Source organism: Hemitrygon akajei, chromosome 13 (genome assembly GCF_048418815.1).
Source record: "Hemitrygon akajei chromosome 13, sHemAka1.3, whole genome shotgun sequence".
Classification (NCBI taxonomy): domain Eukaryota; kingdom Metazoa; phylum Chordata; class Chondrichthyes; order Myliobatiformes; family Dasyatidae; genus Hemitrygon; species Hemitrygon akajei.
Genome location: NC_133136.1, coordinates 46627801 through 46651144, shown reverse-complemented (window position 1 = coordinate 46651144; position 23344 = coordinate 46627801). Strand labels below are relative to the sequence as shown.

Here is a 23344-nt window from a genome sequence, read left to right as displayed (position 1 = left end):
GCAGAATGTGTGAATTCAGATCCGCAACTTAGGAAGATTTTTTCAATGCTAGAATCAACCTGGAGATACAGCACAGAATGAATGAATGAATTGACCGTATTTCTTCCATCTTTCACATACATGAGGAGTAAAATCCTTTACGTTATGTCTCTGTCCAACATAAAGATTTTTACTCCTCAGGTAAACATGTCCTTCTAGACTTTGACATTCTGCGGTCTACATCAAGTTCATTTTTCTCGATTTGCTTTGTGGTCAAGGGCTTTGATGGTAAGGCTGCATCTAAAACCGCTACATGAACAGAAAAGGGATTATAATAGGTGCCATAGCTAACAGAGCTGCTGCCTCAAAGCTCCAATAACCTTGTTTCAATCTTGACCAGCACTATCTGATGGAGTGTGCAAGTTCTCACTGTGATTACATGGGTCTTCTTCCAAACATGTACAGGTCAGTCGGCTGATAGAATAACTGGCTACCACAAGTTGTCTTTAATGTGTAGGGAAGTGATAGAATCAAAAGGAAATTATGGCTATATGGGGAGAATAATATCGGATTAGTACCGATGTGTCCTTGAGGGTCAGCGTGGACTTAGTGGCCTCAATGGCCTCTGTGACCTTTTATATTTTTATTTATTTTTAAAAAATTAATACTTTTATATACCAAAATACTATATGATTCTGCACTTCAATTTGTCTAAGCAGGGCTGACTTGCGAAAGTAGCAGAAAGTAGCCAAATAACCTCTTTCTATGCTACAGACAAGAAAGTAAGCCACTGACTTTGGTTTCACCAAAAGATCTTCCCTAGCTGCTGATAGTGTTCACTTTCTCAGTCCAGAACCAAGCTATTTGCAACCTCGGCATCTAATATAAATTTGTGCAGAATTATCACTTCACTGGGAAGTAGAGTGATATATGTAGCATTACATTATAGACCAGTTAGCCTGACCTCAGTGGTTAGGAAGATGTTGGAGTAAATTATTAAGGATGAGGTGATGGAGTACTTGGTGACACAGGGCAAGCTAGTGAGGAATTATATGCAGAATTTAAAAGGCCAGAACTTAATTGACTTATTGGCAGCTTGACAAGTCGTTCTGTGAGGATAATGTGTGAACAAAGAAGTCTTTTTGCATGGGAAAGCTTCTCAGCCTACTTTTATCTGTATGTGGTAACAATATAGAACAGCGGCTCCACACAGTATTCTGGGCTCACTTGGCTGCAGATTTTCTCAAGCTCAGTGAGCAGAAACTTTGTGTTGGCAACTGAGAATGCAAGCTTGCTAATAAACAGTATGTACTTTTAAGTAAGCAGTGTATTCCCAGGGTCTGAACCTAGAGGCCTCTGGGTAGAGAGGCAGGTCGACAATAGTACAAAGTCAGCATGGTTTCCTTCAGGGAAAATCCTACCTGATGATCCTGCTGGAATTCTTTGAGGAGATTACAAGTAGGATAGATAAAGGGGATTCAATGGATGTTGTCTATTTGGACTTTCAGAAGGCCTTTGACAAGGTTCCACACATGAGGCAGCTTGCCAAGTTAAGAGCCAAGTTAATTACAGGAAAGCTACTAACATGGTTAAAGCATTGGCTGATTGGTAGGAGGCAGTGAGAGGGAATAAAAGGATCCTTCTCTGGTTAGCTGCCTGTGACTAGTGGTGTTCCGCAGGTCAGTGTTGAGACAACTTTTTATGCTGTGTAAAAATGATTTAGATGACGGAATGGATGACTTTTTTGCCAAGTTTGCAGATGATACAAAGATTGGCAGAGGGGCAGATAGTGTTGAGGAAACAGGTAGGATGGAGAAGGACTTAAACTGATTGGGAGAATGGGCAAGAAAGTGCCAAATGAAATACAGTGTTGGAAAATGCATGATCATGCATTTCAGTAATAGAAAAAATGTGTGAACTATTTTCTAAACAGGGAGAAAATCCAGCAATCTGAGATGCAATGGGACTTGGGAGTCCTTGTGCAGAGCAGCCTAAAGGTTAACTTGAAGGTTGAGTCAGTGGTGAGGAAGGCAAATGCAATGTTAGCATTCATATCAAGAGGTCTAGAATACAAGAGCAGGGATGTGATGCTGAGGCTTCATCTTGAGTATTGTGAACAGTTTTGGGCCCCTCATCTTACTGGCATTGAAGAGGGTCCAGAGGAGGTTCACAAGGATAATTCCAGGGATGAAAGGGTTATCATACAAGGAACATTTGATGGCTCTGGGTCTGTACTCACTGGAATTCAGAAGGGTGAGTGGGATCTCATTGAAACCTTTCGAATGTTGAAAGACCTAGACAGAGTAGATGTGGAAAGGATGTTTCCCATGGTGGGAGAGTCTAGGACAAGAAGTCACAGTTTCAGGACAGAGGGGCGCCCTTTCAAAACAGAGATGTGGAGAAATTTCTTGAGCCAAAGGACAGTGAATTTGTGGAATTTGTTGCCACATACAGCTGTGGAGGCCAGGTTAATGGATGTATTTAAGGCAGAGATTGATAGGTTCTTGATTCGACATGGCATCAAAGGTGACGGGGAAGAAGACCGGGAACTCAGTTTGAGGAGAAGAAAAATAAAGGATCAGCAATGATTGAATGACAGAGCTGACTCGATGGGCCAGATGGCCTAATTATGCTGCTATGTTTTATGGTTTTATGGTCTTACATTGATGGCACTTGTGCACCCAACTGGACAAGATAGCCTTCTGCATTGAATGCTAATAAAATATTGAGTATTAAATCACAGCATTCTGTTTGAAAGAGGAAATCAGTCACGTCAGGAGGTGCTGGTTGCAATTTTCAACTGCAGTCAAAATATGGACATCCAAGATGCAATAACAATTAAACCATTGATTTAAAAGGGTCCAAGTTTGATTTAAGATTGAGCTAGTTGATTTCAGTCATGGTTGGTAAGTATAATATCAGTGTTTTCAGCTCCTCACATCCAGCGAGAGAAGATATTAAGCAAGAATTTCTTATGTCGTGATTCCAATTTGAAAGTGGAACATACCTCAGTTATGAATGGTTGATTCTAGCATTGAAAAAATCTTCCTATATTGCAGATCTGAGTTTACACAACACTCTGCCCTCAACTGGGGCAGAGCTTATACCGTAAGGCATGGTGCATTTTTCAATATCCACCTCATCTACGCTAGCATCATATCTAAATATGAGTTTTGTAATTTTTCTGCCTTACATGTTATTTCCTCTTCTCTTGCACAATGGAAATTCTTGATGCCTCTGCACATCAGAGGTAAACATTAGAGCGGCAGTCTATAATTGGAATTGTGCATAAAAATTTAACCCATTGAATGTATGCCTACTCCCAGCAGGATATTCCCATCAGCCCCATTCTCCTTCCCTTGTTGCCTTTAAGCTCTGCAACTTACTCTCTCTCAAATGTCCAACAATGATGCTTTTCGATTCTTAGCCAAACCTGCTTTGAGTAGTAAATTGCTTAGATGAAGGAGTTAAATGTCGGTTCTGTGCAATTACCATTCTTTCACCGTAGGGCCAAACAGGCAGTTGCATTTGCTTGGAGTCACAGAAAATGCAGACTTGCTTTAATACCTCCCCTTTTTGGGATATGTAGTGATGGAACAACAGTGAGAGTGTTCAGCTAACTGTGATCATTAACTGTAAGTACACAATGATATATTACCTTGCATGTATCAACTTCTTCATCTCCTTTGCCAGCACACACCATGTTTTCTGTTATAATACTTCCCGAATAATATGTTTGGCATCTCTCATTGTCTATTACAGGAACATTTGTGTTCAGAAGAATTTGAGATGTTTTACCTAAGATGTTCAACAAGAGGGTATTGAAATGAGTAAAATCAAAGGAATTCATTTCAATGACTAAACAGAAAACACTTTCACTACTCAGCAGGTCAAGCAAAACCTGTGAGAAACAAAGTTAACCTTACAGGGTGATGGCTCCAATGGAATTTGATAAAATGTTATTGACTGAAACATTAACACTGTGATGGCTTGTCACGGTAATAAGAAATTATATAATTGGTTCGATAGAAGTGCAGGGAAAATTGTTGGGAGTGCAATGACCCTCCATGGAAAAATTGACCAACACTTCTCGGAGTTTAGGAGGATGAGATATCAGAATCAGATTTGTTATCACTGACATATACAGTAGTGCTAGAAAGTTTGTGAACCCTATAAATGTACTCTATTTCTGCATAAATATGACCGCAATTCCTAAAGCTAGATAAAGAGAACCCAGTTAAATAAATAATATAAAAAACATTATACATGTTCATTTATTTAGTGAGAAAAATAATCCAATATTACATGTATTTGTTGGAAAAAGTATGTGACCCTTTGTTTTCAGTAACTGGTGTGACCCCTTGTACAGCAATAACCTCAACCAAACATTTCCAGTAACTGTTTATCAGACCTATACATCGGCTTGGAGGAACTTTAAACCTTTCTTCCTTACAAAACGACTTCCGCTCTGGGCTGGTGGTGGGCTTCCTTGCATGAACTGCTTGTTTCACGTCCCTCCACAGCATTTCTATAGGATTAAGGTCAGGACTTTGACTTGGCTATTCCAAAACATGAATTTTCTTCTTTTTAAACCATTCCGTTGTTGATTTACTCCCATCTTTCGGATCATTGTCTTTCTGCATTATTCAACTTCTATTAAGCTTCAGGTGATGGACTGCTACCTTGAGATTCTCCTGTAAAATATCCTGATACAATTTTGAATTCATTGTTCCCTCAATGATTGCAAGCTGTCCAGGCCCTGAGGCAGCAAAGCAGTCCCAAGGCAGGATGCTCCTTTCACCATGTTTTACAGTTGGGATGAGGTTTCGGTGTTGGTGTGCCGTGCCCTTTTTCCTTCAAACATAACGATGTGCATTTCTGCCAAAAAGTTCAAGTTTTATCTCAGCTGTCCACAGAACATTGCCCCAGAAGCATTGTAAAACATCCAGGTGGTCCTTTGCAAATTTGAGACATGCAACAATGCTTTTTTTTCAAAGAAAGCAGTGGTTCCCTCTATGGTGTCCTTCCACAAACACCATTCTTGTTCAGTGTTTCTTGATCACGTGAACAGAGACTTTAGCAAGTTCTGGAGCTTTCGGCAGGTATTTTGCTTTTACCCTTGGGCTCTTTTTCACCTCCTTCAACATTGCATGTTGTGCTATTGGTGTGATCTTTGCAGGATGCCCACTCCTACAAAGAGTAGCAACAGTACTGAGTTTCCTCCATTTGTAGACAATGTCTCGTACTGTGGACTGATGAACACTCAGGGCTTCAGAAATGCTTTGGTAGCCTTTTCCAGCTTCGTGCATCTCTACTATTCTTTTTCTAAGGTCCTCTGAAAGTTTGAGGCATGGTGCACATAAACAGGTCTTCCTTGAGAAGAGCAAGCTCTGTCAATAACCTGACTGTGTGTCTTTTTTATGCGGCAGGGCACCTCTACACTTCTAATCTCATCTCATTGATTAGAACATTCGACTCTAAATAGCTTCTGTAGAAGATATTACCCCAGAGGTTCACATACTTTTTCCAACAAACACCTGTAATAAACTGTAATAAAGACGGAGCTTTCATCGTGTGCTGCGTCTGCGAGGCTGAGTTGGGCAGCACCGTGGTAGTCCATAGCAGGGGTATTCCCTTCTGCCGCCTGCGTGGGATGGCGAGTCTGTCAGGACCTTGAGGACTTGTGGAAACTGTGTGGTGATTTCTTTTGAACTTTTAACATCTTTGGACTATTTTTACTGTGCCCATGGTCTGTTTTTTTTTAATCAATTATGCTATTGTTTGCACTGTTGTAACTATGTGGTTTTGTGCAGGTCTTGTAGCTTTAGATTTTGTTCTTGTTTTGTCTGGTGGTTTGGAGCTCCTTTCCGGGGAACGCGCTAGACAGTAGTGCGATATTAATATGCAGCAGCCTCTCCGGACTCTGGATTGGGGATTGCCAAACGTTATGTGGATTTTCTGGTGTAGTCTGTTCTGTCATGTGCTTTTGTGATATCATTCTGGAGGAACGTTGTCTCATTTTTTAAACTGCATTGCATTGGTAGTTTCTAAATGACAATAAACTGAATCTGAATCTGAATATTGGATCATTTTTCTCAATAAACAAATGAACAAGTATAATGCTTTTATGTTATTTATCTAATTGGGTTCTCTTTATCTAGTTTTAGGACGTATGAAAATCTGATCACATTTTAGTTCATATTTATGCAGAAATAGAGAAAATTCTACAGGGTTCGCAAACTTTCAAGCACCGCTGTACTGTATGATGTGAAACTTGTTGTTTTAATGCTGCTGTACAGAGTAAAGATAGAAAAATTATGATAACATACAAGGACAAATAATACAATAAAAAGGTTCAGAGACCATTCAGACATCCGATGGTGGAGGGGAAGAACTCACAAGTAATCTTAGGCCAAGTACATTTTATATTTCTGAACATTGCATTATTCTCATCCAGTCCTCAATGATTCTCATTTTGAATCAAACAAAATTTCCATTGTTATTTGACAATTTCTTTGTTATTTGTCCAGTTTCGTTTCCAAAAACCTAATTAAATCAGTGTACTTTCACTGTTCAACTAGAAGAGTAGGTCAGAAATGGAATTGGATGTATTCTCAAGGACAATTAAATAATCCATTACATTTTCCCTGTTCTTTTTTACCTTTCTCTCTGAATTGTTCCTACCATAATTATTCATACTTCTAATTCCTTAGATTTGTTTGAGAGTGTTGGATGTTCAAATGCAGACAACTCAACAATGATTTTGATTTATTAGAATATGAACAATATGTTCCTTTTCTTCCCCCTCTTTCAGTTCATCACTGTTTCTTCCCCATTCTAATCATTTTTACAATTATGTTTCTTTTCAAATAGAATAATTAATTCTAAATAACCAGTTTATTTCAAACCCAGCATTTTTAATCTCCTCACTACATTACTTCACCCTCTCCACAAGTTTATGGTTACCAGTTGGTTCAGCTGAAGGCTGCCCCTCCCTATCATAAACTCTCCCTCCCTTCTGAACTATCTCACCGTGTAATAATTTTCCTCAATGTCTTAGCCTCATAAAAAAAACACTTTGCTGTGAGAAGGACGTGGGGGACCACTCACAGAATCTTTCCTCCAAGACAAACACTTGAAAAAAAAAGTGGTCGCCGACGCTCTGGCAGACTATGGCACACAAAAAAATACCTCAGATAATGCAGAGTCAGAGTAGAGAAAGGAAAAGAGATGACTTGGTATCATGAAAACAACATTTCCCTCCATGTCAAAAGAGAATAAAAGAGCTGGCCATTGACTTCAAAGTTCAAAGTTAATGTACTATCAAAGTACACATATGTCAGTATACACAACCCTGAGATTCATTTTCTTGCAGGAATACTCAGTAATAGAATCAATCACCCAGCAGGGTGGCAAACAACCAATGTGCAAAAGACAACAAACTGCAAATACAAAAGAGAAAATAATAATAATAAATAAGCAATAAATATTGAGGACCTGAGATAAAGAGTCCTTGAAAGTGAGTCCGTAGGTTGTGGGAGCAGTTCAGTAGTGGGACAAGTGAATTTGAACGAAGTTATCCCCTCTGGTTCACGAGCCTGATGGTGGCAGTGCCCCCTTCGGAAAGGGGAAGTCACATACTCCAGTCTACATTAACATCCTGGAGTACTGCGTTCAGTTCTGGTCTCCTTACTTAAAAAAGGATACACTGGCTTTGGAGGCGTTGCAGAGGAGGTTCACCAGGTTGATTCCAGAGATGAGGGGGTTAGACTATGAGGAGAGATTGAGTCGCCTGGGATTGTACTTGCTGGAATTCAGAAGGATAAGAGGAGATCTTATAGAAACATATAAAATTATGAAAGGGATAGATAAAATAGAGGCAGGAAAGCTGTTTTCACTGGTAGGTGAGAGTAAGACTCGGTGACATAGCCTCAAGATTTGGGGGAGTAGATTTAAGACAGAGATGGGCAGGAACTGCTCTTCCCAGAGAGGTGGTAAATCTGAGGAATTCTCTGCCCAATGAAACAGTGGAGGCTACCTCAATGAATATATTTAGGGCAAAGTTGAATAGATTTTTGCATAGTAGGAGAATTAAGGGTTATGGGGAAAAGGCAGAAAAGGTGGAGATGAGCCCATGGCAAGATCAGCCATGATCTTATTGAATAGCAGAGCAGGCTCAACAGGCCAGATGGCCCACTCCTGCTCCTGTTTCTTATGTTCTTATGTTCTAACAGTATTGAAGTTGAGAGAGTTGAGAGATTCGAGTCCTTAGGTGTGAACATCACTAATCGCTTGTCCTGGTCCAACCTTGTTGATGTCACAACTAAGACATCTGACCAACGCCTCTACTTCCTCAGGAGACTACAGAAATTTAGCATGTCCATACCAACACATACCCAATTCTGCACCGGAGAAAGCATTCTATCGGATACTGCATCCGGTGCTCCCAGTGTGAGTATATTAGTGAGACTTGACATAGATTTGGAGACCTCTTTGTAGAGCATCTATGCACCATTCACCAGAAAAAAACGGGATCTCCCAGTGACCATCTATTTTAAATCCTCTTCCCATTCCCATTCTGACATGTCAATCCATGGCCTCCTCTACTGTTGCGACGAGGCCAGAGACTCAGGTTGGAGGAGCAACCACCTTATATTCCATCTGGGTAGCCTCCAACCTGAAGGCATGAACATCGATTTCTCAAACTTCCGGTAATTACCCCCCAACACCTGCCCCCCGCCTTCACCATTCCCCATTCCCTTTTTCCTCTCTCACTTGATCTTCTTACCTGCCTATCACCTCCCTCTGGTGCTCCTCCCCCTTTTCTTTCTCCCAGGGCCTTCTGTCTTCTCCTATAAGATTCCCCCTTCTCCAGCTCTGTATATCTTTCACCAGTCAATTTCTCAGCTCTTTACTTCACCCCTTCCCCTCTATACTTCACCTACCACCTTGTGTTTCTTCCTCCCCTCCCCCCACCTTCTAACTCTAACTCCACATCTTTTCTCCCCCAGTCCTGATGAAGGGTCTCGGCCCAAAATATCGCCTGTTTATTCTTTTCCATAGATGCTGCATGTCTTGTTGAGTTCCTCTGGCATTTTGTGTGTGTTGACTGGAATATCCAGCATCTGCAGATTTTCCTTTGCTCTCTTGATATATAATGGCTTGGCGTGGCAACTGCTCTGCATGTGACTGCAAGAAACTGCAGAGCTGTCAACGCAACTCATCACAACACAAGAACCGGCATCCCCTCGACGGAGTCTGTTAGTTCTTCTCACTGTCTCAGTAAAGCAGACCCTGTTCATCTCAAACAGTCTCTCTTCTTCACTCTCATTGGACAGAACATACAGAAGCCTGAAAGCAAGTAACATCAGGGACAAAGACAGCTTCTTTGCCACTGTGGAATGGATCTTATACAATAAGTTGGACTCTTGGCCTCACAATATACAGTGCCTCGTTATGATCTTGCACTTTATCATTTATCTGCACTGCACTTTTACACTTTCTTCCGCATTTTTAGCATCTTACCTAATTCTGGCTCAATGCACCGTGTAATGATTTCATCTGTATAAACAGTATGCAAAACCAGCTTTTCTGCCAGGACTGTGCAAGCAGGCACTTCCTCAAGCTAACAGGAGTCACCTTCCACTCATTTCCAACATCACCTGCGGCCTATTTAAACCCAGCTCACACCTGTAGTCCTTGTTTACCCTTTGAAGTAGCTAGCCTCAACCAGTTGCTGCTAGTCTTAATTTACCTTGTTGCCTTGTCTTGGTAGGCATCTATTCCCGTATTGTGGCCCTTCGTTGCTAGTTATTTGCAGTCTGTATTAAAGTTATCATTCATCATTGAATCATCTCCACTGCTCAACCATCGGGTCAAGCCACCTCTACATTTCTTGGTACATGTGACAATAATAATAAGCCAGTGCTTTTGATGCGGCCTTGTCAAAACACAGATTATGCCGAACAACTTTGCCCCATTCACCATAGTCTTTTGGAGCTCCTGACTGCTAACCATTGAAATTTCCCTCCCCATTTCACACCAACCTGTCTGTTTTTGTCGTCCTTCACTGCCAGTATGAGGCCAAATACAAACTACAGAAACAGCACCCTTATATTCCACCTGGGTAGTCTATAACACAATCGCATATACATTAAATTCTCTGATTTCAGGAAACCACCTCCCCTCTGTCCCTTTTCTCTCTCTTCTCCAAATTGATTCAGCTCCTCCTCCACTCAGTCCCCAGTCACCCTGCTTTGTTCCTGGTCCCTCACCCAAACAATCCTCCCAACGAGCCACCTCCTCCCACTCTTCCCATCTATCCACTCAACTTCCCTTATTTGATTCCATGCTCCACCTTCCCTTCTATCAGATTCCATCTGCAGCCTTTTGTCTTCTCCACCTATCACCTCCCAGACTTGATCGGTCTTTTCACACTTCCCTTCTCCATCTCCCTCTCATCCTTCCTCAACTGCTCTACCGATCGCTTGCCAACTCTTGCTCTACCCCCTCCCCTCACTTCTTTATACTGGCTGTCTCCCCTCTGCACTTTCAGTCCTGATTAAGGATCTTGACCTGAAGCATCAACAGACCCTTTTCAGCTACAAACTCTGCCTGACCCACTGAGTTCCATCAGCAGTTTGTTTCCTTAAACAGTCAAACTGTATTTCGATCTGTGGCATTGATTGCAAATACAGTAGACTATAAATTTTGCATTCGCTGGCCCTTTACAATGGTTTCCCACTCAATCGGTGATGTTCTTCACCCCGAGAAGAAGGAGCAGACTACCTGGGACTCATAATCACAGTTGAGAAAAGAAGCTGTCTTCCTGCAAACTATCATATTTTGGTGCTGGGAAACTGTGCCTCTGGCATATGAATAATAGTAATTCCAGAGTTGGTGTTGCCAGCGGCAGCGATTCATCAGTTACAGTATAACTCACCTGCCTTTGTTTCTCCCCAACCTGTTACCCAGCACTGGCTTCCGGAGGGCACTTGCTTTTCTGAAGCCGGAAGGCATATTGGCATTTGATAATCTGTGTAAATATAATAAGATTACATAATTGTGAATAACACAATCAAGATTTCAAAATTAGCAACAGCTACTAAACTTATGATATAAACACCAAAGTGATTGCTTCTTAAAGCATTTCTGAGGCCCCTTGAAAAATCAGGACAACCTAGAAGAGAAAAATATCTGGGTGTCACAGCACACATTGCGGAACTTGCCCCGATTGTTCAGGAGGACCTTCATTTGCCCGAGTTCATTCAGTCAAAAATAAACGTCAAATAAATGAGGTCATCAATAGTCCAAAATTCAAATTTCACCCAAGTTACAGTTCTTAGTTACTCAAGGAATAATCAGAATTTTAGCCCTTGAAATCATGCATTTTAAATTGCCAATAATCAAACAGCATTGCTTGTGTCACAGACCTCCTACAAGATCAATTTTTTTGAAATGAGCCTTAATGTACTTCGATCATGTCCGTTTAACAACTGTCTCTAGTGATTGCAAGTGCTGTGCATCATGCTGGCGATTTGTGACACATCAGAAAGAAATAGTGCACTGAAAGTGACAGTATCAACTCCACCATGGCATTACATGGAGAAATCCGACACTGTCCTATGAACCTCACAACCGAAAATGTTAGTCTCAATGGTCACAAATTGCATAATGGTGACTTCCTTCTTTAGGGCTCTACACAAAATACATCTTTGAGTAAACTTTTCTCCATCACCCTGACACATATTTCCCACTGGTTTTAAATGTACCATCAAAACTGTTTACATTAAGTATAAATATACTACTGTACATTTTCATTTTTAATATTATTATTAATTTGCCTGTCCAATTTTTTTGATAAAACTATGTTACATGTACATGATGTGCATTGGTTAGAAGTAAATTTAGAATCTATCTCCTTCTTTGTAATATTATGGGAATCAATGTCAAATATCCACAAAAGGTTCAGAGAACTAGGTAATGTTTGAGATCTAGAAGATTATAAGGCTAATAGGAAGGAGCTTAAGAAGGAAATTAGGAGAGCCAGAAGGGGCCATGAGAAGGCCTTGGCGGACAGGATTAAGGAAAACCCCAAGGCATTCTACAAGTATGTGAAGAGCAGGAGGATAAGACATGAAAGAATCGGACCTATCAAGTGCGACAGTGGGAAAGTGTGTATGGAACCAGAGGAAGTAGCAGAGGTACTTAATGAATACTTTACTTCAGTGTTCACTATGGAAAAGGATCTTGGTGATTGTAGTGATGACTTGCAGCAGACTGAAAAGCTTGAACATGTAGATATTAAGAAAGAGGATGTGCTGGAGCTTTTGGAAAGCATCAAGTTGGATAAGTCACTGGGACCAGATGAGATATACCCCAGGCTATTGTGGGTGGTGAGGAAGGAGATTGCTGAGCCTCTGGCAATGATCTTTGCATCATCAATGGGGACAGGAGAGGTTCCGGAGGACTGGAGGGTTGCGGATGTTGTTCCTTTATTCAAGAAAGGGCGTAGAGATAGCCCAGGAAATTATAGACCAGTGAGTCTTACCTCAGTGGTTGGTAAGTTGATGGAGAAGATCCTGAGAGGCAGGATTTATGAACATTTGGAGAGGTATAATATGATTAGGAGCAGTGAAATGGCTTTGACAAGGGCAAATCGTGCCTTACAAGCCTGACTGAAATTTTTGAGGATGTGACTAAACACGTTGATGAAGGAAGAGCAGTAGATGTAGTGTATATGGATTTCAGCAAGGCTTTTGACAAGGTACCCCATGCAAGGCGTATTGAGAAAGTAAGGAGGCATGGGATCCAAGGGGACATTGCTTTGTGGATCCAAAATTGGCTTGCCCACAGAAGGCAAAGAGTGGTTGTAGACCGGTCATATTCTGCATGGAGGTCAGACACCAGTGGGGTGCCTCAGGGATCTGTTCTGGGACCCTTACTCTTCGTGATTTTTATAAATGACCTGGATGAAGAAGTGGAGGGATGAGTTAGTAAGTTTGCTGATGACACAAAGGTTGGAAGTGTTGTGGATAGTGTGGCGGGCTGTCAGAGGTTACAACAGGACATTGGTAGGATACAAAACTGGGCTGAGAAGTGGCGGATGGAGTTCAACCCAGATAAGTGTGAGGTGGTTCATTTTGGTAGGTCAAATATGGTGGCAGAATATAGTATTAATGATATGACTCTTGGCAGTGTGGAGGATCAGAGGGATCTTGGGGTCCGAGTCCATAGGACGTTCAAAGCTGCTGCGCAGATTGACCCTGTGGTTAAGAAGGCGTACGGAGTATTGGCCTTCATCAATCGTGGAATTGAATTTAGGAGCCGAGAGGTAATGTTGCAGCTATGTAGGACCCTGGTCAGTCCCCACTTGGAGGTACTGCGCTCAGTTCTGGTCGCCTCACTACGGGAAGGATGTGGAAGCTATAGAAAGGGTGCAGAGGAGATTTACAAGGATGTTGCCTGGATTGGGGATCATGCCTTATGAGAATAGGTTGAGTGAACTCGGCCTTTTCTCGTTGGAGTGATGGAGGATGAGAGGTGACCTGACAGAGGTGTATAAGATGATGAGAGGCATTGATCATGTGGATAGTCAGAGGCTTTTTCCCAGGGCTGAAATGGCTGCCACAAGAGGGCACAGGTTTAAGGTGCTGGGGAGTAGGTACAGAGAAGATGTCGGGTTAAGTTTTTTTTACGCAGAGAATGGTGAGTGCGTGGAATGGGCTGCTGGTAACGGTGGTGGAGGCGGATACGATAGGGTCTTTTAAGAGACTTTTAGATAGGTACATGGAGCTTAGTAAAACAGAGGGCTATAGTTAAGCCTAGTAATTTCTAAGGTAGGGACATGTTCGGCACAACTTTGGGGGGCGAAGGGCCTTTAATGTGCCGTAGGTTTTCTATGTTTCTATCTATGAATTGTGTAAATTTTTAACCTTACACTTACCATTAAAGACAATGGCTTGTTTGAGTTTAAGGAGAGCAATGTCGCAATCTTCTGTGTCACTGTTGAAATTTTCGTGGATAATTATCCTTTCAATTTCGTAGAAAGGGGTTTCATTTGTAATATCAGACAAAGTTGTTATACCAGCATATATTCTCCACATTTTGTTTTTCTCAGCACTGTTGAAATGTAAATTTTAATTAGCAAAAGATTAAAACATTATTTTCAAATCTGTCATAACAACACCTGCAATACTAATTACAGGGAATAATTCTAAGCTAAAGGAACAGAAAAAAAAAACACTAGAATATTTGTATAATGGCAATATCAATAGATAAATATTACAAAGACTAATTCTTTCTTTTATGTTACTAACAGATCAGCATGTGCCATTTCCAATATTGAAGTGAGTTTTGTATTAAAATGCAATTGCCTAAAAATAGGGTTTCATCCCTTTTTGGTGATGCTAAACTAGTAGTGCTTATAGTACTAATCTCTATTTGGTTTCCCAGGCAATAAAATTGAGAGGCAAGCCGAAAAGACATTGGTAGCAGTGTTGAGCTGGTCTTTCTTCAGCATCATGTGCTAAGTCATGTTCTGGGCATCTCCTGACAGGACCAGGCTGCTGAATGCAGATTTCAACAATGTGCCATGCACTTAGCTGAGAAAGATGTACACCTCCTACTGCTTCTAGGCACCAGCAATTCACCCTGTGGCTGACATGTAGGAGACAAAGGCTGCAGAGCTGCTACATTCTTTGAAAGACAGCTGGCTTTCTCATCAGATGAGTGAGATCAGATATACAGGGCCCGAACACTTGCAGAGACCGCCAAAGCAAAAATTCTGGTAAGAGGTGGCTAACATTGACTTAACCTGTTGTAAGAATATACTTAGGAATAATAAGACATCCATTCACTGATATGTAAGCATAAGTTTCCATTGAACCACCCAGCCTCTCACTTCAATAACCCTCCCCACCCACCTACCTTCACCCTCACCTATCACCTGCTAGTTTGTACTTCTCCTCCTCCACCTTCTTATTCTTGCTTCTTCCCAGTTCCATTCCATTCCTGATCAAGGGTCTCAACTCGAAACATCAACTGTGTGTTCCTCCCCACAAATGTTGCCTGATCTGCTGAGGTGTTGGGTGTTGCTTTGGGTTTCCAGCATATGCAGAATCTCTTGTATTCAAAATAATCTTTAGTTCCCCTCCACTACCACCTTCCATCTGATGGAATTGGTCCTCACACTCAGCAATTTCTCTTCTGGTTCCTCCCACTTTCCAAACTCAATGTGTAGTCATGGGAACCTGAATGGACCCCAGTTCTGCCTGCCTTTTTGTTAGCTACATGGAACAATCCATGTTCAAAGCCTTCCTTAGTAATTCTCCCTAACTATTTCTGTAATACATTGATGTCTGCACCCATGCTGAGTTTATCAATTTCATCAACTTTGGCTCCAAATTACATGCTGCCCTTAAATTCACTTGGTCCATTTCTGACTCCACTCTCCTCTCTCTTGATCTTTGACTCCATCCCTGGAGACAAGCTAACTATGGATATCTTTTATAAACTGACCAACAATCATGGCTATCTTGATTATTTCTCTTCCTACCCTGTCTCTGTAAAAATGACATTCCCATTTCTCAGTTCCTTCAACTCCACCGCATCTGTTCCCAGGAGGAGTCTTTCCTTTTCAGAACATCTGAGACATTCTTCAAAGCACAGGGTTTCCCTTCCTCTACCACTGATGCTGTTCTCACTTGCATCTCCTTCCTTTCCAGTCCTGAAGAGGACTCTCAGTCCAAATTCAGAATCAGGTTTATTATCACTGGCAATGTTGTGAAATTTGTTAACTTAGCAGCAGCAGTATAATGCAATACATGATAATATTAAAAGAAGGAAAGAATTGAAAGAGCCTCATTCTCCCGACACTTTAAAGTGATTGGCCACAGAAAACATGAACCCTAGGGGTACCTAACACCATCATCTGTAAAATCTCTTGTGTTTAATTTGCTCTTGGACCAGCCATTCTAGTATTTATAGTTAACAAGAAATGTCTTATTTCTAAAGGCAAAAAGTCATACCTTTCAAAGCAGTGTGCAGCTGTGATAATCCAATGATCAGATATAATGGATCCCCCACATGAATGTCTAAATTTACCCTTTTTTTTAAGGTGGAGAGATATTTGCCATGGCCATTCCCCAGGGAGAGAAACACGTCCACCATGAACATGGGGTTCGGGTCCATTGACTTGCCCACAAGCTGGAATGAATCCATTAAACAAATTAATTGTCAGTGCACGAAAATGACATTCATTGATTAACTATGTCAAAGTGTGCCAACTATGGCTTGCTGTCCCAAAGGGGACCGTCGGTGTGCAGCCACTTCCAGATACATAGATCCCACACTTAAAATGAATCTTTGTAGGGGCATGCAGGGGAATATCACACTGCCACCTTACAGCAGCAACACATGGCGTAGGTTAAAGTCCCATTCACCTCAGCGGAGGATATAATGGTAAAGGATGTTAATTTTTCATTAATATTTTAATCAATTTTTGATAGTTTAATATGCTTTCATTGTCATATTTTAAATTATTTAAAGCAATTTTAATAATTTGTAGATGTCTCTGACTATGAGAGATTGAAGAAAATAACAGATTGGGCCACCTTTTATTACAGCTTGTCTCTGCCCATTGGAGGTTGCTCAGCAGTATGTATTCTAAATCATGGGCACTCTGCCTTACCCTTGTCAATGCTGAAATCTCACTGAAGTCAGGGCATCACAATCATTGCTTCAGCAAACAGTCATCTACTTTTCATATTTCATGTGCAGCGTAACTTTTATTGTACACAAACTAGCCACATTTTCATGGGTCTTTCACAAAACCACGGGTACATCTTCATCTAACAGTTTTTTCAGTAACCAGCTTTGATTTACTGTGGTGGCTAAAATGCAATCTGCATATCAGACTGCCTCAGAATGAAGACAGCAGAGCTGCAGTGGGAGCCTGCATTGACCCCCTACATGATGAACTGCCAGTGCTCCTGCAGATTACAAGCTGATTGATACCATGATCCTTCCGCTTTATACTTTTCAATGGTCATAAACTAGATATAACCAAAACCTTTATCAAAATGTTGTCTGATTTTGCACACATACTGTGTATGCTGACACCTTTTCAGAATGGTGTCCTGTTTCAGAACACATCATGGTTACCATCTAGGTCACTAAGGGTACTGACTCTCCTTCAAAAAAAAGCACAAATGATCCAAATACTTTGACAATCCTCCGCACAGCAAGTTTAATGCTCTTTAGTTTTCACTCTACAGAAAATATACTTACTTCTGTTCGAAGCACATAACCTCAAAGAAAAGCCAGAGATTGCTCCAACAGATTCATCTATTTTGGATGGTATTCCATGATTAGTACTTTGTAAGTAGCAACTGTGCCTAAACCAAAGGAAAATGTGTCAGCAGAGGCTTTCAATGTTTTAAAATTGAAAAGCTAAGAGTAAAATAAAATGTTTGTACATTTTCTGATCGTGGGTTTCTTCAAGGGTAAAAAATTGGCAACGTCTGTGGTCTGTGCAACTTTCCTGACAGCGGCCATAACTCTCAACATGTTTAACTTGCAGTACTTTCCCTTCAAATGATCTGTCATAATAAACATCGGATTCACAGGCTGTAAAATAAGTACACTGAAATTGAGCAAACATGTGGACAGGAAAGAGGACAGATGCAAGTTCTCATATTCAGATATTCAGTGAGGAGGCAGACACTGCAGTAAAAAGATAGCAATCAATACAAAAATCTCTCCCAGAGCTAAGGAATTAGCCTCTGATATTTTATCTTGGCGAAGATATAATTTTTGGCCGCAGTTTCATCAATGCATTTCTGGCAACCTCCTGGGAGTGCATATCTCGCACAAAGTCCACTAGTTCCGGAACACTCAGGACGGCTCACCAATGCTGCTGCTTTCTGAAGAGGCTGAAGAGAGGTGGGTGATGCACATTTATACTAATGTCATTCTACAAATGCACTGTGAAGAAAATCCTAACAAGTTGCATCACTGCTTGGTACAGAAACTGCACTGCAGCAGTCAGGAAGGCTCTACAAAAGTGCCCAACCCATCACCAGCACCAGCTAACCTGCCATCAAGGACATATGGAAAAGTGTCCGAAAAACGGCCATCATGAGGGAACACCATGAAGGATCCCACCCACCCTGCTCATGGACTGTTTGTACCAGTCCCGTCTATGCCAGGACCATCAAACTCAAAATGCAGTTACTTTCCAAAGCAGTAAGGCTGATCAACACCTCCACCCCTCCCAACCACTACTACTTTATCATTTCCTGGGCTAGTTTCACTTTATGGGCATACAATCAATCTAAGCTATCTTATGTTTTATATTTTTGAGTGTTTTTATTATCGTGTTCTTTATCTTATTGAGGTTTTGTTTGTGCTGCATTGGATCCAGAGTAACAATTATTTCATTCTCCTTTACACCTGTGTACTGGAAATGACATTAAACAATCTTGAATTGTGCCTGTATCACTTTCACTATTGGTGAAAAAGTGAAGCACCGAGGGGCACCATAGTCCAACCTTTTGCACAGTCCCAGCTCTGATTTGCCCACAAAACTGCCAAAAATGATGGTTTGGGCCTTCATGCTGGAAATGCTGCCATGATGACTGGGCAGGCCAAGTCATTCACATGCCAGGGTCCAGACTCCCAAATAGATTCTCTATTCTGAGCTGCTAAAATTCAATTCAATACTTACCTTAAAAGAATAAATTTGGAGGTCTGTGTGGTAAGAGCAAGAAAATGGGACTAAGTTCATAAAGCTTGGGTGATGCTGACCTAAATACCAGGTTCAGGGATGTCTCAGATCGGGTCTACAGTATTGTAGTCTGGTGAGCACCCAGGGGTTGTGGTACATATTGGTACTGATGACATAGGTAGGAAAAGGGATGAAGTCCTAAAGAGTGAATACAGTAGAGGGAGATTGGTAAGAAACTGAAAAGCAGGACCTCAAGGATGGTAATCTCTATATTGTTGCCTATTCCACATGCTAGGGAGGTAAGAACAGTATGTTATGCCAGTCCTGAAAAAGGTTGACTGAAAGAACCCAAAACGTTGACTGTTCACTCTTTTCCATAGATGCTACCTGGCTTGCTTGAGCTGCTCCATATTTTGTGTGCGAGGCTTGGATTTCCAGCATCCATGGATTTTCTCATGTTTGATATATGACAGATTAATATTTAGCTGAGGAATTGGAGTGGGGGGGCAAGTTTTCAGATTTTGGGATCATTGTAACTTCTTCTGGGGAAGGTATGACCTGTATAAAAAGGATGGGTTACACCTGAACTTGAGGACAGCCAGTATCCTTGCAGACAGCTTTAATGGAGCTAGAGCTGTAACAAAGGGTTTAAAATAAATTGTCAGGCGGATGGGAACCACAGTGATAGGTCAGAGGAAGGGACAGTTGGTGTACTGGTTGATGCAGTGTGTAGAGAGTTTATGGAAAAAGATAGGCAATTGATAAAACAAAATTGTAGTCCACGGGATGGTTAAAGTGTATCTATTTTAATGCAAGAAGTAGGAACAAAGGTGATGAACTTAGAGCATGAGTCAGTACATGAAACTATGACATTGTGGCAATTATAGTGAATTGGCTATCACAAGGGCAGGAATGGCTGCCGGTTGTTCCTGGGTTTAGAAGTTTCTAAAGGGATAGGGAGAGATAAATGAAGTGGGGGAGTTGCATGGTTAATCAGGAGTAGTATCAGATATGCAGAAAGGGAGGGGGGACATCCTGGAGGGATAGGGTGTGGATGGAAGAAAAGAAACAGGAAGGGAGCAATTACTTTATTGAATCGAATTTCAGTTTACTGTCATTTAGAAACCATAAATGCAAAGCAGTTAAAAAATGAGACAACGTTCCTCCACAATGATATCACAAAAGCACATGACAAAACAGACTACACCAGAAAATCCACATAACGTTTGGCAATCCCCAATCCAGAGTCCGGAGAGGCTGCTGTGTATTAATATTGCACTACCATCTCATCGTGTTCCCCGGAAAGGATCTCGAAACCCACCAGACAAAACCAGACTAGCCAGACACACCAAGTCAAGAGACCAACTCTACCACCCAACAAACCAAAAACTAAAGCTACAAGACCTACACAAAATCACATAGTTACATATATAGTTAACATATAGTTACAACAGTGCAGACAATACCATGATTGATTAAAAAAAAACAGACCATGGGCACAGTTAAAAATAGCCCAAAGATGTTAAAAGACTGTAAGTTCGATTTTTGAATCAATTACTTTATTGGGAGTTTTCTATAGACCCAAAGCAACAGAGATACAGAGGTGCAGATCGGGTGGTAGATTTTGGAGAGATGCAAAAGTATCAGAGTTGTTGTCATAGGTAACTTCAAATTCCCAAATATTGATTGGCACCTCCTCAGTGCTAAAAGGATGGAGTGGAATTTATTTGGTGTGTTTGGAAAGGATTATTGATACTGTATGTAGACAGGCCAACTAGAGCAGAGATCATATTAGATCTGGTACTGGGCAATAAATCTGGTCAAGTGACAGATTGCTCAGAGGCTGAGCATTTTGGAGACAGCAACCAAAATCTGACTTAACCCTTGGACAGGGATAGGAGCAGACAGCATTGGAAAGCATATAACAGAGTGCCAAAATATGATATTATTAGGCAGGAACTTGGGAGCATAAATTGGGAAAGGCTAGACACAGAAATTTACAACAAAAATATGGTGATCTTTTAGGGAGCACCTCCATGGGGTTTTGCACAGGTTTGTCTCACTGAGGTAGCTGGAGGAACCATGCTGACAAATGATGTGGAACATCTGGTCAAGGAGAAGAAAAAAGCATACTTAAAGTTTAAGAAGCAAAGATCAGACAGGGCTCTGAGAGTTGTAAGGTAGCCAGGAGGGAGCTTAAGAAGGGATTTAGAAGAGCTAGAAGGGGACATGAGAAGGCCTTTGCAAGAAAGTTAAAGGAAAATGCCAAGGCATTCTATATGGACATGAAGAAAAGGAGCAGGACTAGAGTGAGGTTACGACCGATCAGGGATAGTAGGGGCAACATGTGGCTGGAGTCAGAGGAGGTAGAGGTGGTCTTTAATGAATTATTTACTTCCATATTCACCAGTGACGGGGACCTTGACAAATATGAGGGTTTTCTCGCTGGAGCTTTTGTACACCATCCATATGTGAATTGTTTGCTAAATGATGCTTTAAAAAGTCAGCTTTCCAAATATCACTCAACTTCTTCCCACTTGCAAATTCTCCAGCAATTTTTGCATCACAACAATACGCACAGTTAACAACTGTTTCTGTACTGTACATGAATATTTCTCATAGCTGCACGTTCCTGGCCTCTTGAGCTATTGGTGTAGCAGTTTCTACTGTTTCATTAAGACACTTTGCTTTAAATGAACTAGCATAACTTTTGCACTTCATGCCCTTTGCTTCTTTGGAATTTGACTGTGGTGAATCAATAATTTCTTCAATAAATACAGTATAAATAAGCCAGTTCTAAAATCTGTGGAAAAATCATTGCTCCCAATTGGAGACTCTATCAGAAATGAAAAGGAGACAAAAGAAATTTGTAAAGCTGCAGAACAAGTGACATCAAACCCCACACCCTCCTTGATATTTACTTAAAACTTACTAATAATTTTAAATTGTCCTGGAAACTGGAAAAGGAAAAGGAAATATGATTGTGTACAATCGTGAAATATACTTAACATGCCAATGAGGTAGAGGGTAACAACGTTTTGTGCAGTTTAAAATCTTTTGTGTGCTAGCAAAAGATGTGTGTGCACGTACACGCACACCTTAGAGGGAAAACTGTCCTGGAAAATGTAAACCTTCGTAGACATTGAAGACAAAAGTTGCAAATTAAGTTTAAAGTGAGGTCATAGAAAACATATGCTCTGTAACTCTCAGTTCATTTATACAGGAGAAAAGCTATATTAACAACAGAAAGAAACCAGCAAAAGTCAAAGAAAAGCCACAGCTGCTGCAAATATAAAACAAAAACAGGTCAGGGTGTATATGTGAGAAGAGAAGCAGTCAATGCTCCTAATTGGAGACTCTATCAGAAATGAAAAGGAGACAAAAGAAATTTGTAAAGCTGCAGAACAAGTGACATCAAACCCCACAACCTCCTTGATATTTACTTAAAACTTGCTAATAATTTTAATTATGTTTACATTCAGCTCATTGCACTGTTCTTGTTTGAGTTTAAACCAAATGCACATTTTTTTAAAAATTCTGTATGAAAGTAATTATATTTAAAACTGGACAACATTCAAGCATGAATTTGAAAGTGGGAAGTAACACTCATGCTATGGCCAACAAAACAGTCTAACCCAGGGATGTTGGATCTATGGCACGGCTGCCCAAGATGATAAATGAACAGTTATCATGACAATACTATTTATAAATGATGTTATCTTTCAATTGTCTTTTAAAAAGATTAATAATAATAATTCTTGAACAAGTTTTCTAAAATGCTTTATTCATTTCAATCTTTCTGTTATTAATAGTAAAACAATGAATATGCATACATACAAGCCAGGAGTCACCCTTTTTCCTTAGAAAATCTATCATTATTGTTAATAATTTATAGATCAATGACAATCTCTGCTCAAAATTACCATGGCACATGAGAAAAGATTTTCTGAAGATTGGTGTCAATTTGAACACATGCTCTAAAGAAGTTTTGCCATCCCTGGTATTGAATCTATCATTCACCCTTTCACTCTTAGGTAGGGAACCCAAGAATTTTGCACACTACTGTAGTAATTTTACGTATTGCACTGTACTACTGCTGCCTCATAGAAAACTTTCACGACACGTGTGTGATGATAAACTTGATAGTAATATGGGTCTCTTTGTAGACTGAGATTGGGAAGGGGGCATGGAGAGAGGAATCATGGTTGGGGAAAGCAGAAGGGAGAGGAGGGAGCAGGAAGCACCGTAGAGACATTCTGTAATGACCAATTGTTGGAATTAAATGACCTTATCTGGTTTCTCAGGGCTGGCTGTGTCCCCACCGACAACCACCGCACTCCATCTCTGCCACTTGTCCGAAATCCCTCCCACATTAATTGAATACTATACCAAATGCTATTAATCAACTAACTGTATAAATGAACTGGAGATGAGCATTGATTAGAAATTCAAACAGATCTGCCACATAAATACAAGAGTTGGATATCCAGGTCAAAATCTCACTTTGTGACATCCGAACGTCCTTCAGCCACCTAGAACGTGCAACAGGAGGATGAGGCAATGCCCCCTACTTGCCTGGATAACTGCAGCACCAACCAGCCAGCCAGAACAAAGCAGCATGTTTTATTGGTACCTCAT

The 23344-nt window shown here is 40.8% G+C and overlaps 1 protein-coding gene across 4 annotated transcripts in view; it reads right to left on the bottom strand.

The window, feature by feature from the left end:
• LOC140737843 (uncharacterized) overlaps window positions 1–23344 on the bottom strand; it is a 185607-nt gene that overhangs the window by 3228 nt on the left and 159035 nt on the right. For all 4 annotated transcript variants that reach the window (XM_073064541.1, XM_073064544.1, XM_073064542.1 and 1 more), the window contains 6 exons: window positions 17457–17607; window positions 17269–17375; window positions 16008–16185; window positions 13925–14100; window positions 10922–11014; window positions 3638–3777 (listed from right to left, as the gene is read on the bottom strand). In XM_073064541.1, the coding sequence (XP_072920642.1) occupies window positions 3638–3777; window positions 10922–11014; window positions 13925–14100; window positions 16008–16185; window positions 17269–17375; window positions 17457–17607 (845 nt within the window). The remainder of the gene's footprint in view (window positions 1–3637; window positions 3778–10921; window positions 11015–13924; window positions 14101–16007; window positions 16186–17268; window positions 17376–17456; window positions 17608–23344) is intronic.